This window comes from Schistocerca americana, chromosome 2 (assembly GCF_021461395.2).
Source record: "Schistocerca americana isolate TAMUIC-IGC-003095 chromosome 2, iqSchAmer2.1, whole genome shotgun sequence".
In the NCBI taxonomy this organism is placed as follows: Eukaryota; Metazoa; Arthropoda; class Insecta; order Orthoptera; family Acrididae; genus Schistocerca; species Schistocerca americana.
Genome location: NC_060120.1, coordinates 917,642,485 through 917,658,014, shown reverse-complemented (window position 1 = coordinate 917,658,014; position 15,530 = coordinate 917,642,485). Strand labels below are relative to the sequence as shown.

Sequence of the window (15,530 nt, the reverse complement as noted above, 5' to 3'; positions counted from 1 at the left end):
AGTTACTTACCTTTTCAAACGGTGTAAGTATAGTTACATCAATTGACTCTGTATTTTCTGGTAAAAATGACTTCATAAGTAATGCATGTTTCTCCTTCTGAAATCCTTGAATTCCATATGGGGAAACGCCGTTTGAAGGTTGTATTTCTGGATTAAATGTAATTCCATCAACTCTGAACCTATCGGACATGATTACAATTTGTATGTAGATAATAGATTCATAAAGAAAGGTAAAACACACACACACACACACACACACACACACACACACACACACACACACAGACACACAGAGAGAGACAGATAGAGAGAGAGAGAGAGAGAGAGAGAGAGAGAGAGAGAGAGAGAGAGAGCAGAGAGGAGAGAGAGAGAGAGAGAGAGAGAGAGAGAGAGAGAGGAGAGAGGAGAGAGAGAGAGAGAGAGAGAGAGAGAGAGGAGGAGGAGGAGGGAGGGGGGGAAGAGAGAGAGCTATGTTATGACTTTTTAGTGTTTAATTTAATATTTAAATATGATCCTACAATTCATTAATTTGTCATCATTGCACAGGTTTAAAATTAATACTACCAGTTTACGGCTTAACAAAGACTTTATTTAATTTTAAAACTTCAGTCAGTATCAAAAGCATGACCATTTGAGATGGGTTACCAACAGAGTCACACAAAAGCTTTGCCAAAAGTAAGCTCATATCTTGCTGACAATAACTTCCTGGTATTAATGTGCAATGATCACAGTGATGTGAAATTAGCCTCATACTTAAGTGAGGCTGTGACAAAGGATGAAGAGTAGGTGGAAAAAAAAAGGTAAAGAAGGCTGCCCTACTGGCACTAGGGGTAAACAGTTTTGTGTTATTCACATTTTGCATCATGGAGCTATGAAAACTACAGGACTTTATTGCAGAAAAGTAGTCAAGTATGATGATGCATATTTGCCTCAGCAGCATGATGATGCATGACTGATTGAGTAGCAATTTTTGGAGCTGGAATTTGCAAGTGGTATGATATTAGTGACAAACCCATCTTCCAAACTATGCACATCATGCTGTAGCCACAGAGAATATTTCTGTCTTTGATGCTATCAGAATGGGAAACAACAGTGTGGTAGTGGATGAAATTTCACCATATTAAGCATTACATGGTAGCAAAAACATACTCGACCTCTTATCAACAAATAATGCTAAGCAAGTTGTACCATCATGATGGACACAGGAATTAGTGACCACAAGACTGTCATAGTTAAGCTAAATATCGTAACAGCCAATTCCACAAATAATAAAAGCAAAATAAATATACCTACAAAACCAAATAAGAATTTTCTTATACCTTCCTAGGAGACAGTCTCCACTCCTTCAAAATTAACTATGTCAGCATAGACCAGATGTGCCTTAAATTCAGAGAAATAATATTCATGGAAACTGAAAGCCTTACACAAAATAAACTCAAAAGAGATTTAGCTAATCGTCTTCTATGGTACCCAAAACAGGTCAAAACACAGTTGCAAAACCAACAAAAAACAGTGTGAAAAATTGAAAACAGTGAAAAATTTGTGAGAGAGGTGATGTCTGACAGAAGCTCAAAATCTAGCATGAACTTCAATGCAAGAGGCTTTTAATTGTTTCCACAATGAAGCTCTGTCTTGAAATCCAAAGAAATTCTGGTTCTACAGAAGAATCAATACCTTTACTGTGCAACAACAGATGTAATGTTACCAATGAGAGTGTCACTCAGGTGGAGTTACTAAACATGATTTTCCTAATTCCTTCACCAAAAAGACAAAATAAATACTCCAAAATTCGAGACAATAGCAGCTGCCATGGGTAATTGGTCCAAATTGTGTAACAATTAGGTTTTGTTCAGAGTATACTCCATAGTTCCGGCTGGTGTGGCCGAGCGGTTCTAGGCGCTTCAGTCTGGAACCGCGCGACCGCAACGATCGCAGGTTCGGATCCTGCCTCGGACATGTATGTGTGTGATGTCCTTAGGTTGGTTAGGTTTAAGTAGTTCTAATTTCTAGGGGACTGATGACCTCAGATGTTATGTCCCATAGTGCTCAAAGCCATTTCAACCATTTTTTTACTCCACAGTTAGCAATCAAATACAATCACTTGCTTGATGAAAGATCCATACTTAAAGCCTGGTAGACTGGAAACTTGTGCAGGTCACATCAATAACCAATAACCAAAAATGGAAATAGGAGTAATCTACTGAATTACAGGCCCATATCACTCACATTGATCTGCAGTAGCATTCTGGAATATATACAGTGTTTGAAAATTATGAATTACCTTTAAGAAAACGATCTATTGACACATAGTACACACTCAGAAACCATCAGTCTTGGCTGTTTACTCACATGAAGCAATGAGTGCCACTGAGAGGTATTCTCAGTTTGATTCCATATTTCCAGGTTTCTAAAAGACTTTTGACGCTATCCCTCACAAGTGGCTTCTACTCAAATTGCGTGCCTACAGAGTGTCATCTCAGGTATGTGACTGGATTAGTGATTTCATTTAAGAAAGATCACAATTTGTAATAATTGGTACAAAGTTGTTAAGTAAAACAGAAATGTTATAGGCTCCCTGCTGTTATTAATCTACGTAAATAATTTAGGAGATAATATGAGCATCACTCTTAAACTGTTTGCAGATGATGCTGCCATTTACCATCTCAAAACTCAGCAGGAGATAAAAGTAATTGCAAAATGATTTAGACGATATATCTGATGGTTCAAAAAGTGGCATTGACTCTAAATAATGAAAAATGTGAAGTCATCCATGGGAGTACCAAATGGAATTCATTAAATTCCAGTTACACAGTAAACCACACAGATTAAAAGACTGTCAGTCCAACTCAATACCTAGGAATTACAATTACAAACAACTTAAACTGAAATTATCACGTAGAAATTGGTGTGGGGAAGGGGAACCAACGACTGCATTTTACTGACAACACTTACAAGACACAAAAGATCTACTAAAGAGACTGCCTATACTATGCTTATCCATCATTCTTCTGGAGTACTGCTGCATGATATGGGATCCTTACATAGGATATATGGAGGACACTGAAAAGGTTCAAAGAAGGGCAGTTCATCTTGTATTATCAGGAAATGGGGGAGAGACTGACACAGATATGATGCATGAGTTGGGGTGGTAATCTTTAAAACAAACACATTTTTAGATGCAGGCAGAGATCTTTTCATGAAATTTCGGTCACCAGCTTCCTCCTCCAAATGTGCAAATGTTTGTTGACACTCAGCTACATAGAAGAAATGATAATTGTAATAAAATAAGAGAAATCAAAGCTCATACAAAAGATTTATGTGTTAATTTTTCCAGCACACTTTTGACAGTGGAATGGGAGAGAAATAGCCTGAAGATAGTTCAACAAAGTCTCTGACAGGCACTTAGGTGTGACCTGCATAATAGTCATGTAGATATGCATCACCACATATGATTAACAATGGGTTTCAGTTTCAGAGGTGTTTACACGAGGGTTGCATCAATTTATGATGACTGAATTGAATGTGTAATGTGTTTCTGTATTTGTGAGGAAATTCTCCAGCACATTGCCAAAGAACTATCATTGAGGATACATCTTGAGTCTGCTGTCACTGATCAGAGGAGAATGAAGAAAGAGCTCAGAATGGTTCATACATCATCATCCAAACTGTAAAAATTTCAAACTGTATTTGTGAAACAGACCTTACACAAGATAACATATAACTGAAAAGCTTTGTGACAGTTAGATATTGATACAAGTATTTTATGTGGATTTCATTATTTCATTCAGTCACTGTGTAGTTCAGGGAAGTATTTTTATTGCATATTTGTTGCTGAATGACTGCTCAACAGCTTGGTAATGAATATGCCTGTAAAACTGTTCTTCACGTCACTCCTGAAGAGGAAAACAATAATGTGTCAAATGTTAATTTAAGTATTTTATATAGATATTCTTATTTTCATTTTGTACCATTAACTATATCTGTTAAACATGTTGCTATTTGGGACTGAAGATAACAATAATTTATTGTTATACTTGTAATACTGCAATATCTGCTAAGTAGTAAATTGTAATTTAATATTCATGTAATTATATGTAATCATAATCTTGACATGTTCTACATCCATGTCAAACTCATCACTGTATGGATCCACAGAACAGGAAATAAATAAATACTACCAGGAAAGGTTATGCTGACACTGGTTTGGGATGCAAACAGCAATGTCTTGTAGAACATCCAAGGTGACACTGTCATCAGCGCAACACAGTGAGACCTCTTAAAAGCTGTAAAATCATAATGCAATGGATATTTTTCTACAGATGATCATGACAATGCCTGATAGGTCACCGAGGAAGGCTTCACATAGCGTGCTGTGTGATATGAGTCGTGGTGCTACAAGTGGGCAAAAATGTAATTATGGATGCAGAGGGCTCCATCTCAGTATGTGCCATATCTGTGGTGTCATCATGACATGATCTAGTCAATCAGATGTCCTCTGAGCATAAATGTGGGAGACTTGCCCATATAATAACAATCAGACTTAGCCCTTGATGATAGTAATGGAGACAGTATTCAAAAGCTTAGGATTTTATCAGAAATTTATGTGGCACGTTAACCAACAACTTTTTATCGAAGGACACAATTGCAAAATACTTTGAAGCCATTACAATTCATGATCTGTTTCAGTAGATACTGCAAGGCCCCATACAGTGTGTGTTAATGGCTGTGACACTCACAAACCTGTAGTCTGAATCCACCACACTGATCAGAACTTGTTCTGAGTGATAACTCTATGCTTGGAACCTTTAAAGAAGCAAGTAATTCCATTTTAAAGATGAGGTATGCTATTCTGTCCCTTGGTGCTTGTGTAGACTCTGAAACAATAGTTTTCTTTCCTAAGGGAATTCTGACAGTTTTTAAGCTCACATGGGCTGCCATGTGCTTACAGAAAACTATACCCAAAAACCAATTCAGCTTTAAACTGTGTATCCACAAGAGAATTTAATAAATATTTACAGTTCTCACTTGATTTGTTCTCAAATCAAGTAGTGTGGTTGGGCACCACTTTAAGGCCGGCTTTACTAAAGTAATGAGTCACCTTAATGTGTTTGCTCATTATGTATTTACTGCTGAAAGCTATATCATCACATAACAGTTATAGGAACAAAAATTAGTTTGTAGATGGAATCAAGTACTGATATCTGCCTCTAATATATCCATCTACCATCCAAAAATATATTCTGGGTATAACTATAACAACATACAGAGGGTACTTTTCATTGTACAAGCCATTTCACAACTCTGTACATTGTTACTTCCTTGTTTCCAACCGAGCGAGATGGCGCAGTGGTTAGCACACTGGACTCGCATTCGGGAGGACGACGGTTCAATCCCGTGTCCGGCCATCCTGATTTAGGTTTTCCGTGATTTCCCTAAATCGTTTCAGGCAAATGCCGGGATGGTTCCTTTGAAGGGGCACGGCCGATTTCCTTCCCAATCCTTCCCTAACCTGAGCTTGCGCTCCGTCTCTAATGACCTTGTTGTCGACGGGACGTTAAACACTAACCACCACCACCTTGTTTCCATTACAGACTAACTGTGATTCATTAATCATGTAGTGCACGGTTTGTGCCGTTTTACTTTTCGTGAATAAACAATGGCAAATATAAGATGGAATAACAGCAATATGAAACAGAATAGACTGCTATTCACAATAAGAGAAACACTGTGTGGCATAAAGCCAGATCTGAAAGTGGACCAAGCTACTGGCCGGGGTTTTTCAAGTATAGAAAAATGCACACAAATGCACATAGTCACTACTCTCTCTGGGCACTAAGACCCAACTGTGGTGAGCAGCAATCTCAGATAGGATGGGTAGAAAGGTAAAGAAAAGGCAGGAGATGGTGAGGGAGAGTAGTGGGGTAGGGATGAAGGAACTGCTATAGTGTTGCCTGTGGAAGTGAGCAGGGATGACTGGCGGTCTGCCAGATACAGCATCAGAATGCTGTGCTTTTATGAAGTATGCAGTTTAACCATTCTCTGCATTATGAGGTAGTTGCCAGTCTTCGTGATAGCTTCATGTTTTTCAAGATCTACCTGGATATTGTTAAAAATTTTATTGAATAAATTTTCATCATGGATGGCCACCTGGCATGCATTAAGTTGGAAAGTGTAGTTTTTTTGTACAGACAGAGATCATCTATATCCAGATAACTTCAATAAACCATTTTTACAAATGATATTTCAGATAGTTCTCCTTGTACAAATCATCTTCATGTTTGAATGGTTAGTTCCGATAGACAATTTTCTACTGACCAGCAGTCATCAGCATATCTTTCACAGTTATCACCCATTCATTGTGCATAAAAACTGCCATATTTTCTGCAAGCAAATTAGTACAAAATTTAACTATACCAACAAATTTTATTGGATGACAAGAAGTACTGGTGTATAATGAGAAAAATTCTGAATGGAAAATGTAGTTAGCTTTTATTGGGAAAGTTCTTATCTACTCAGAAACTCAATTAAGTATCAGGGTACTGGTTTTTTAGTTATTTAATCACAATGTGAATAAGAATCCTTCAGAATTTGAAAATGAGGTGTGCAAAAATTGTTCACTCCTAATCATTTTGTTTACAAATGCCTGGTGTTACTAATATTTTGTGTGACTTTTTCTTCCGTCAAAGAAGTTACTCTTTCTCTTACACTGCATGATGAGATTTAGAAAACAAGATTCAAATGCATTTTTAAATTTTTGTGTGTATCAGCCATTCTCAAGTTACTTCTTCCTAAGTGACCCATAGGTGAACTCTTCTATTCTCCATTTCCCATTGTTGAAATAGGTGCTACACAATAATGTTTCATATTGTTCACCCTTCCACATAATCACTCTCAGCTATGTGTTTTAGTAGATTAAGTAATTGTGACAAGTAAGTGCATAACTTAGCAATATTTTTAAATGAAACTTACGTATTAAGAAGAGCAGTACTCAACACTCTCACATCAGAGTTATGCAGTAACTCTAGTTTACGAATTATATCTATTAGTGTTGTAAGTGTTGCTGGCAGTCGATTGTCTCGTTCCATCAGTGTTTGATTTGTGTAGCAGTCGATGAGATTGCTCGGTATATTCCTTGCAAACACTGCACCTAAATAACAATGAAAAGTAAAAATTATTATACAGTCTAAATCTTTGGCTGTGTGTTAGAGAGGCAGTTGCTTTTGTGCAAAATATTTATAACTACAAAGTATGTATTACAATTAGCATATCCAGTTGCAAAAATGAATAATATAAGCCAAACTGTGTCTAAACGATTAACAGAGAATCTGAAATGAAACAAGTTATGTTATCTTCTACTTTTTCTTAGCCATTTTATTGTTTTTGCATCTCTGAATCAATAGCAGCACTATTTAACATTTTTAACTTGCAATGTCTTCATATCTCAGATATTATATTCAACGGTCAACTTTGTTCGAGTATTACCCTTTAATGACTATTTGTAACAATGATTTCTGATTTTCTTAACCAGTTCCCTAATATTCTTACACCTTCTTCCTATCCCCCATTTTCATATGAGGGTGACAATTTTCTTTCAGCTTAAAATATCATAAGCAGATATTTAATGTCTATTTCTCTTTTTAGACTTAAAACTTACTACTACAATTATTGTCTATTACAACGTTTTGTCAGCTACATCTGACAGACATGTCTCTCATTTCTTGATCTTTCAATTAACACCCACAAAGCAATGAATACCATATTTTTTTCCATCCCCTGTCCTCTTTTTCTACATAATGTTCCACATCTACATCTAACTCTGCAAAACCACCTTGAAGTGCATGGCGGAGAGTAAGTTATTAAGAAAAAAGGAACAAATGGGAGTCAGTATCATACAAGGTCCATATCAACTTCAGAATAAAAACTGTCTCAAACATTGTGCATTTTTGTAGGTAGCTATAACAATGACTTACCACTGTTTAATAAGAGAATTAAATACCACAATCTACATTAAAGACACTTCGTGAAGAGAGCAGTACACAATAGAACAATCTGCTAAAATTATGCATATGAAGTTTCAACAAAGCTCACAATTTGCAGCATTGTCCCCAGAGCTGACTGTGGCCCATTGGTTCTGAGTTGAGTGGAAGGACTGAACCAGAGACTTTGAAGAAGGTTCTGTGACAAGCTGGGCTGGAACTTCCTGAACTTGTGCCATGGGGTTGAGAACTGTAGAGTCCCCATAAATGGGTCGGGGTGTGCACTACACGTCAGAGGCTTGTACTTAGGCAGCTGACTGTGTGTGGGGTGCACACAGGAATGTTTTAAATTATGGAACTCTCCCACTGATCCAGATAAGGATAGCAGTAGGAAACCCAGAAGTATCAGTGTAAGATCAAAAGAAAGCCTCCCACAGGTGAGGGAATTAAAATCCTAGTTGTTAACCCCCAAAGCATTCACAACAGTGTGTCAGAGATTGGAGCACTCATAAAAAGTAGTGTATCTCACATGTTATCAGGTACAGAAAGCTGGTTGAAATCTGAAATTGATAGCAGTGAGATTTTTGGGTAAATTTAAGTGTATATCGAAAGGATACACAAATAGGAAATGGAGGTAGTGTATTTGTCGCAGTAGACAAGAAACTCAAATCCATCGAGATAGAAACTGAGGCTCAGTATCAAGGGTGGGCATAAAAAGATAACTGGATCCTTCTATCGCCCCCCAGACTCACCTCCTGTTGTAGCCTTAGTTCACTTGTACTTAAGTTACCCATCATACTGTAATCATCAATGGAAACTTCAATCATCCAACAGTTAAGTGGGAAGGTTACAGTTTTCTTAGTGGCGGGCATGATAAGGCATGCTGTGAAACTTTACTAAATGTCTTCTCTGAAAACTATATAGAACAGATAGTTAGGAAACTCACTCATGGTGGAAATACACTGGATCTAATGCCAACAAACAGAGCTGACGTCTTTGAGGATGTCCACATAGAAACTGGTATCAGTGACCATGACACAGTTGTGGCAACAGTGATTACCAATGTACAAAGGATGGCTAAAACAAGCAGTACCTAAGTCCTGTATTTTAATTTGAAAAACCAACCTGTTACCAACTGTTCGTCTAAAATTGTGAGCCATATGTTTGTGACTATTACAGCGCCACCTATCACAAAGCAAAAAAAGTGGTCCAACTAAAACATTCATATTTCTTTACGTACTACACGAATATGTAATAAAAAATGGGGGTTCCTATTTTAAAAAACGCAGTTGATATCCATTTGATCTATGGGAGCGCCATCTAGCGGGCCAACCATAGTGCCATCTGATTTCCCCCTTCAAGCTAGACAAGTTTCGTTCTTCGTAGTTTTTTCGTTTGATGCTTATTTCATGAGATATTTGGCCCGGTCACTATCAATGGACCTCCCTGTATACATATATTCAGTAAACTACATAAAAAAATCGGTAGTGTCATACCTAAATGAGGAACTTGAAACTTTCAGCAAAGGGAAGGAACATGTAGAGGAACTCTGGCTCAAGTTTAAAAGAATACTTGATCTTGCACCGGATAAATATGTACTCATTAGAACAGTTCATAATGGGAGGGAACCTACAATGTATACAGTCACTGTTAAGAAACTTCTAAAGAAACAGAGAGTACTGCATAAAGATGTAAAACAAAGCATAGGGCTATAGATAAACAGATGCTGAATGAAATGCATTTGGCTGTCAAGAGAGCAATGTGTGATGCCTTCAATGACTATCGTAGCAGAATATTGTCAAGTGATCTTGACAGAACCCAAAGAAATTCAGGTCATATGTAAAGGCTGTAGTGGCACCAAAGTTAGTGTCCAGTCCCTAGCAAATAAGACAGGAAATGAAACTGATGGTAGCAAAGCAAAAACTGAAAATGCTTAACTCCATTTTCAAGTGTTCCTTTACAAAGGAAAACCCAGGAGAACTGCCTCAATTTAATCCTCATACCACTAAAAAGAATAATGAAATAAGTATTACCATCATTAAAATTGAACAAAACGCCAGACCCCAGTCAAATCCCTATCAGATTCTATACTGAATTTGTGGCAGAGTTAGCCCCTCTTCTAATTATAATCCCTCAAACAAAAAACCACATGCACTTTCCAGAAAAAGGCACAGGTCTCACCCATCTCCAAGAAGGGTTGTAGAAGTGACCCACAAAACTACCATCCAATATCCTTGACAAAATTTGTTGTAGAATGTTAGGACATATTCTGAGGTCAAACATAATGAGGTATCTTGAACAAAATCACCTCCCCAATGCCAACCAGCATGGATTTTGAAAACTTTGATCATCTGAAACCCAACTCACACTTTCCTCACAAGACATACTGAAAGCTTTGGATCAAGGAAATTAGATAGACGCTGTATTTTGATTTCCAAAATGCGTTTGACTCAGTACCATGCCTAAATTTATTGTCAGGATTACAGTTATATAGGGTATTAAGTGATATTTGTGATTTGATTGAGGATTTTTTGGTAGGGAGGATGCAGCATGTTATCTTGGATGGAGAGCCATTTTCAGGTGTAGAAGCAAATTTGGGTGTGCCCCAGGGAAGTTTGTTGGGACCCTTGTTGTTCATGTTGTATATTAATGACCTTGCAGACAATATTAATCACAAAATCAGGCTTTTTGCAGATGATGCCGTTACGCATAATGAAGTAGTATCTGAAAGAAGCTGAATAATATTCAGTCAGCTCTTGATAAGATTTCAAAGTGGTGCAGGGATTGGCAACTTGCTCTAATTCTTCATAAATGTAATATTTTGTACTTCACAAAATGAAAAAAAACATAGTATTCTATGACCATAATGTCAGTGAGTCGCTGTCAGAATCAGCCTGGGTGTAACACTTTGCAGGATATGAAATGAATGATCTCATACATTCACTCATGGGTAAAGCAGGTAGTAGACTTCAATTTACTGATAGAAGTACAATCAGTCTGCAATGGACATTGGTTACAAATCACTTGTGTTTCTGGTTCTAGATTATTGCTCAAGTGTGTGGGACCTGTACCATATAGGTCTAACAAGGGATATTGAATGTATACAGAGAAGAGCAGCACGAATGGTCCTATGGCATAGTGTCACAGAGATACTGAAGGAACTGAACTGAAAGACTGTTGAAGACAGACGTAAGCTATCCCAAGAAAGTTTAATAACAAAGCTCCAAGAACTGGATTTAAATGAAGACTCTAGGAATACACCACAACCCCATAGTATCTCCTTCATAGGGATTGTGAGGATGAGATTAGAATAGTTATTGCATGCACAGAGACATTCAAATACTCATTATCCCCACACTCCATATGTGAATGGAACAGGAAGAAACCCTAATAACTGGTACAATGGGACACACCCTCTGCCATGCACCTCACACTGGTTTGTAGAGTGTATACATAGATGTAGATGTAGTGTAAAAGTGGAATTAAATAAAGGTGGAAACAATAATACATCCACAAACGGTGTAAAGTTCACAGTAATTACAGAAACAGAGAAATATGAATTTTCAAAATATACAGATGAGCCTAAATACACTGAGGTGACAAAAGTCATGGGATGCCTCCTAATAACATGTAAAATCTCCTTTTGCTCAGTGTAGTGCAGCGACTCAACTTGGAATGGACTCAGAAAGTTGTCTGAAGTCCCCCTAGAAATACTGAGTCATGCTGACTATATATCCATTCATAATTGCAAAAGCGCAGGGTTTTGTGCATGAACTGACTGTTCCACAAATATTTGGTGGGATTCATGTTGGGCAACTGGATGGCCAAATCGTTCACTCAAATCATCCAGAATGTTTTTCAAACCAATCACAAAAAACTGTGGCCAGCTAACATGGTGCACAGCCATCCAAAACAATTCCATCGCTACTTGGGAACATACAGTCCATGAATGGCTACAAACAGTCTCCAAGAGGTTCAGCTGAACCAGAGGACCCAGTCCATCCCAAGTAAACACAGCCCACATCATTATCAAGCGACCACCAGCCCGCACAGTGTCTTTTTGGCAACTTGGGTCCATGGCTTCATGAGATCTGCACCACACTAGGACCCTTTGACCCTACCATCAGTTCTTAGTGACTGACCAGGTCATAGTTTTCCAGCCACCTAGGGTCCTACTAATATGGTCACAAACCCAGGAGAGGCAGTGTAGGTGACACTGTGCTGTTAGCAAAGGCACTTGCATTGGTTGTCTGCTCCCGGAGCCAATTAATCCCAAATTTGGCATCTCCACTATATGGTGAGTAGCAATTTCATTGTAATAATATTGTCAACAAAAGAAGAAAGAAACACAACAAAAAAATTCTATCACATAAAATTAATGCTGCCAAAAGTAAAATTTACTTGAGAAGATAGTACTTATCTTCGATAGGTGAAATTCTGAGTCAGTAGTACACAGAATTACACTTCCTGGAGGTAAGTACTGGCATATCATTCTGTCTTTTTGTAATTTTATAAATAAAATACCAGATTTAAACCCTTATGGAATGAACAAACCATAATTTAGATATAGAAATGATAGTATAAATAACACAACATTGCGAAATGTTATAGATTTTGAAGGAACAAACTGAATTTAAGAGTAATTAATGCCAGAAGTGTTAGAATATTTATTTAAATATTTGCATTAAGTGTCATAGTTACTGACATGGTAAGAACTGTCTTCTTGCTATTGTCATACATTATAGCAAATTATCAGTTGCAAGTAATTATATTACTCACAAAAATCTCTTGACAAAATCTTCTGTCCTGGTATGAGTTACCTCAAGCAGCATAGAGCATAGTAGACAAGGTGCATGTGTTATAACCTTGTATATAATACTAAGATATGCACTGCTTCACCAGGCTACTGACACACAACACTTCAAATATTCTCCCAAGAGCATATGCAGGGGCCAGCCACCAGAGGCCGCTTGTGGTGGTCACATGACTCGTGCACACAGCGTAGCATCTGCCACGTCATCTACCGGAGCCCTCCTCTTTATACATGCAATGCAGCAGGCACTTGATCTTACATTGTGGAAATACATATTTCCAGCAGCTGCGATTATCAATAGCTGGACTGTTTCTATGTTTTTGTCTATGTCCTTAATTGTTGTTTTCTTGTATATGGAAGAAGAATAAACTCAGGTTCATCATGGCTGTGCTGTTGCTTGCATCTTACAGTATGATACAATTGGTGACAAGTGTCATGTTCTTTTCCCTATGCTCAGTCTGTCTGGCTGTTCCTTCAGTTCTTCTGTCATGGAGGCAGTGGTCCAATGTCTCTGCAAGCAGCAGTAGGCTCTTACAGTTGCTGTCATGAAACTTTAGCCACACTTACAATGCAGGCTTTTACACTGTTGGCGTACCCTCTACCCTTTCCCCCTTATGAAGACGCGGCCGAAGACTAGGAGGCTTATGAGAAGTGGCTTCGGCAACACTTCCTTGCTTTTGTTTTCACTGATGGAAACATTTGTAAGGCTTTGTTCCTTTCTCGGATTTATCCTCGGATCTACCAGTTTGTGTGCCAGTTATCCTCACTCCAGGAATCTGCGCCACTTTCGTTTGATGAAATATGTGAGCTGTTGTCCAGTTATCTTCATAAATGCATGCATTTCATTGCAGCACTGTAATTCTGCTGTCATAAACAGCCCCGTCAGTCCAACTGGACTTGGGCATCCAAACTCCACAGCCTCAGTCCAAATGTCAGTTTGTTACTGACAGTCATCATGATTCCTATGTTGATTGTATGGTCCATGAAACTAACATTCAGTTGGCTACTGACATGGAGGTGCATCAATGCACACTACAGTGCAAGAATCCACCTTTGGCTGAAGCATTAAATATTGGTCAATCTTTTGAGGCACCTCACGCTACTGCTGATTATACTGAAGCTTGGCGCGACAGCGCTGTGGTGGCTTCTGTTACTGGTCATTGGGTGTCAGTAAGTTCTCAGGAGGAAGACAATATGGCAGCTGTACAAACACAGCGTCTGCACTGCACTGACAGTGGCATACCAAACAACAACCACAGCAATGGCAACAATATGTGCTCCGATCTTGCCCATACTGTTTCATGCAACTTGATAGGTCCCTGTGCCCTAAGTGCTGGATGAATTGCAACAACTACTGGAAAAAAGGACATATTGTGTCCATGTTTTGTTCCCAGTACCTTCTTGCAGAGATGGACATGGACATTAACTGTATATCTCCAGTGCCTACAAATTGTGACAAACTGTTTATTGAAGTGTGAGTGATGGACAAAGTACTCAGACTAAAAGTGGTTGGAGGTACATTTGTGACTTTACTGAACACACAAACTTATGTGGATTTTGGTATCTCTGGCATTGTCTCTGGTTACTCAACATTTGGTGAGTTACAACAAGCAGCATATTCCAATTACGAGGCAATTTGTAGCTCCCACTATGTATAAATCTGTGGTTCGTTCCTTGACTTTTTTGGTAGTGGATGATGCTGGTGCCACAGATTTGTTTGTTCTGGATGCTTTCAGTGGTTTTGATTTTTCCATTTCAGATACAGTGCGCCTCGTTTCAAAACAGATCCCTTATCAATAGTTAGAGTCTCTGTGTGTTGAGTTCTCATCTCTTTTCTCAAGTGGGTTAGGTTGTGCCACTAATTTTGCAGTCCACATTACCCTGAAACATATGGCCACACTTTTTATGTGTATGCCTCATTCCAGTGGCTTTGCATGATCAATTTAAATCAGAATCACACAGGCTGACTTCGATGGGAGTCATACAGTCTATTACATGATGTCAGTGGTCCCCTCCTCCCCCTCCCTCCTGAGACTGTTAAAAAAATCGACTGGTTGGCTTCGCCTCTGCAATGACTTTAATGTTTCAGTTAACACACAATCTATCATTAACACGTACTCCTTGGCCCATTATTGGCTAAACTCACTGAGGCTTAGTTTTTTCTAAAGCTAATTTATGTAAAGCCTTTTCACAGGTTCTATTGGATTAGGATTCTAAATGGCTCTTTGTGATTAATGCACCTTTTAGGCACCTTCCATTCAGTGTGGCTAGTGCCCTGGAACAACTGATGATGTTCGTTCTGTAGTACATCAACTATGTCGATGACATCACCATGCTGGGTGCACCCACAAAAGAGCATTTACATACCTTATGCACCTTGTTCACAGTCCTGCATACAGCAAAGTTGAAATGCAACTTTTCAAGTTACACTTTTTACAGCCATATAGTGTGAATTTGGTGTTTGAGGGTTCTCGGGATGGTGTTAAGCCTTTACATCATCATGTCGCCATGGTCACAGCTCTGCTTTGCCCTACAAATGTTTAAGAACTCCTAGAATTTTTAGGTAAAATTCCTTACTACTAAAAAACTTATTCTGGGTGCCCATCCGCTCCATGAGTTGCTCCACAAGAATGTGCCTCTTCAGCGGATGCTGGCCTGCAAGTACACATTCATGCTTTTGAAATCTAAATTACATTCTGCTTCTTGTTTGGCTCCTTTCCATCCTGGGCAGCACACGGTTT

General features: G+C 38.4%; 1 protein-coding gene across 1 annotated transcript in view; it reads right to left on the bottom strand.

The window, feature by feature from the left end:
* LOC124595663 overlaps nucleotides 1–15,530 on the bottom strand; it is a 172,194-nt gene that overhangs the window by 132,634 nt on the left and 24,030 nt on the right. Inside the window, exons 3-4 of the mRNA XM_047134507.1 lie at nucleotides 6,970–7,147; nucleotides 11–179 (exon numbers count right to left, since the gene is read on the bottom strand). Of these exons, the coding sequence (XP_046990463.1) occupies nucleotides 11–179; nucleotides 6,970–7,147 (347 nt within the window). The remainder of the gene's footprint in view (nucleotides 1–10; nucleotides 180–6,969; nucleotides 7,148–15,530) is intronic.